The sequence below is a fragment of the Sinocyclocheilus rhinocerous genome, unplaced genomic scaffold (genome assembly GCF_001515625.1).
Source record: "Sinocyclocheilus rhinocerous isolate Xijiao unplaced genomic scaffold, SAMN03320098_v1.1 scaffold16209, whole genome shotgun sequence".
Lineage (NCBI taxonomy): Eukaryota > Metazoa > Chordata > Actinopteri > Cypriniformes > Cyprinidae > Sinocyclocheilus > Sinocyclocheilus rhinocerous.
This window is the reverse complement of record NW_015667448.1, coordinates 1-2,397: the sequence shown is the minus strand read 5'-3', so window position 1 is coordinate 2,397 and position 2,397 is coordinate 1. Positions and strand designations below refer to the sequence as shown.

The 2,397-nt window shown below is 34.8% G+C and overlaps 1 protein-coding gene across 1 annotated transcript in view; it reads left to right on the top strand.

The window, feature by feature from the left end:
• Positions 1–990, top strand: part of LOC107733973 (armadillo repeat protein deleted in velo-cardio-facial syndrome-like) — a gene marked incomplete at its 3' end in the record, with an annotated part of 6,373 nt that extends 5,383 nt beyond the window's left edge. Inside the window, exon 2 of the mRNA XM_016545839.1 lies at positions 807–990. Within this exon, the coding sequence (XP_016401325.1) occupies positions 807–990 (184 nt within the window). The remainder of the gene's footprint in view (positions 1–806) is intronic.
• Between the last annotated feature and the right edge of the window lie 1,407 nt (positions 991–2,397).

Below are 2,397 nucleotides of genomic sequence, written 5' to 3'. Positions count from 1 at the left end.
CTTGAAAAAGCCAACTTACTGAAATCCTATTTAAACTTCTTCTTCTTCTTCTGAGACATTTTTTAAAATTTTTAAATGTATCTCCTCCTAGACTTTTAAAGCTACAACCACCAAACTCGGGTCAGACCTTCAGACTGGTCGGACTCGGGTTGCTATATCTTTTCTAACTGATCCGGCTTATGGTTTTCGTAAACCAGACTATCAAAACCAAAACAGCATAATTTCTATTAAATTGCTAATCATGTTAACAACATGCTAGTAACTTGCTAATCATGCTAACAACATGTTAGAAACATGCTAGTAACTTGTTAACCATGTTAACAAAATGATAACGCCATGCTAGTAACATGCTAATCATGCTAGAATCATGCTTGCAACATGTTATTAACTTGCTAGTCATGCTAGAAACATGGTAGTAACTTGCTAATCATGCTATCAACATGTCAACCATGTTAGAAACATGATAGTAACATGTGAATCATGCTAGCAACATGCTAGCAACATGCTAGTAACATTTTAATCATGCTAGCAACATGCTAGCAACATATGATCAAATAAATGCAGCCTTGGTGAGCAGAAGAGACTTCTTTCCTTCTCTTCTGTTTGAGCTACAGAAACACTTCCACTAACTTAACTGGTCACCAGCACTGAAGTGAAGAGAAGGGAATTGAACTGAATTTAATTGAATTGAACTGAATGTTGTAGTTCCGTCAGTGCTTAATAGCAAGCCACGACTGGCCTGTAAATGGAATCATTCTTAGTTCTAGTGAACGGAGTCTCCTGACGATTCCTCATGTGTTTCTCAGGAACACTGTGGAATATCTCCTCCCATGAGCCTCTGAAGATGATCGTCATCAACCACGGCCTGCAGACGCTGATCGACGAGATCATTATCCCTCACTCGGGTTTGAGAGGAGACCCGAACGACCCGGCCCGACCCGGAGCCCCAGAGTGGAACACGGTCTTCAAGAACACTTCAGGATGCCTGAGGTTCGCTTTTCTCTAGGGGTGTAACGGTACATGTATTTGTACCGAAAATTCTCGGTACGGGTCTTTCAAATCGTTCAATTTTTTCAGGAAATTCAGACAATAAATGCCGTTTTGACGCTCTTTGATGCGGCGCGACAGATCGCCGTAAACTAACGCCTCATTTCTAACGGAAGCACGGAGCGCGATCATCCCTTCATCTTTATTACTAGATTTAACGCAAAATATACATGAATGAACATCTCACCCCTTGCGTAATCGCTCAATTAGTGTTTCAACCGCGGAAAGATTAAAACAGCTGTCACGTAGCATTTCATTTACCTCAGGCATTTATATCAGTGTCTCCAGCTCGTTATTTGCTAGAGAAATGAAGTCTAGTGAAGAGCATTTTGTGAAATATTAGACTAAGCCTGTACTTCATTTATTTTACGTGTTAGTGATGTCTTAATTATTTAATGCATATGTTTAAATAAATATTTTATGAAACAAGTTATGACTCTGTAAATTATACAAATAGAAATTGTATAATTTAGAAGTTAATTTAAAAACAATTTACATGTTTGCATAAAATTTTTTTATTTGAGTGCTGAAGTTAAAAATAAATAGTAATTGAAATTAAGTTTGGGCTCTGTTGTTAATTATAACCTTACAGTAATGTAAAAGGGCTTACTATAGTTTAGAGCAGAAGCTGAGGTAGATTTTTATCCCTGAAAAAAATTTAATTATAATTGGATTTATTTAAAGAAAGAGCAATTTGTTCAGTAATCCATTGTTAAATGTAAAAAACAAAACAATTTATGTTTAGTTTTTTTCCTCCTGCTGTACCGAAACTATACAGAACCGTGACGTCAAAACTGAGGTACGTACCGAACCGTCATGTTGGTGTACCGTTACACCCCTACTTTTCTCTGAATGCGCTGCAGCTGCCAAACCGGCTCAAATCAAGCTCTTTAACCCTCATAATATTATTTTATTAAATAGTCGTAAATTCATATTTTTTCAATTAAAACCATATTGTATCTGATCAGCAACTTTTCATTAATGAGTGAATGTGAAAAAATTCAAAGTTTTTAATGTTTCCATGCTATTACTGTATTTACCCCTTTTTTATTAATTAAGAAATTTAGATTACATATGAACTACACCAAAAAAAAACTATGATGCAAAATATGTAGATTTGTTTTTCAATATTGAGGCAACATTTTATTTGAATATATCATTGTATGAAATTTATAAGAACATATAATCCCAGTATTAACCCCAGTGGAATGAATTGAAGTTCAATTAAACTCATGATCCAAATTTATAAAACCTACATTTTTTTTTTTCTAACAAAACAACATCAAAGCAACATAAATATTACTCTGAAAAGTTTTCAAACAAAATAAATTCATTTTACTTGCATAAACT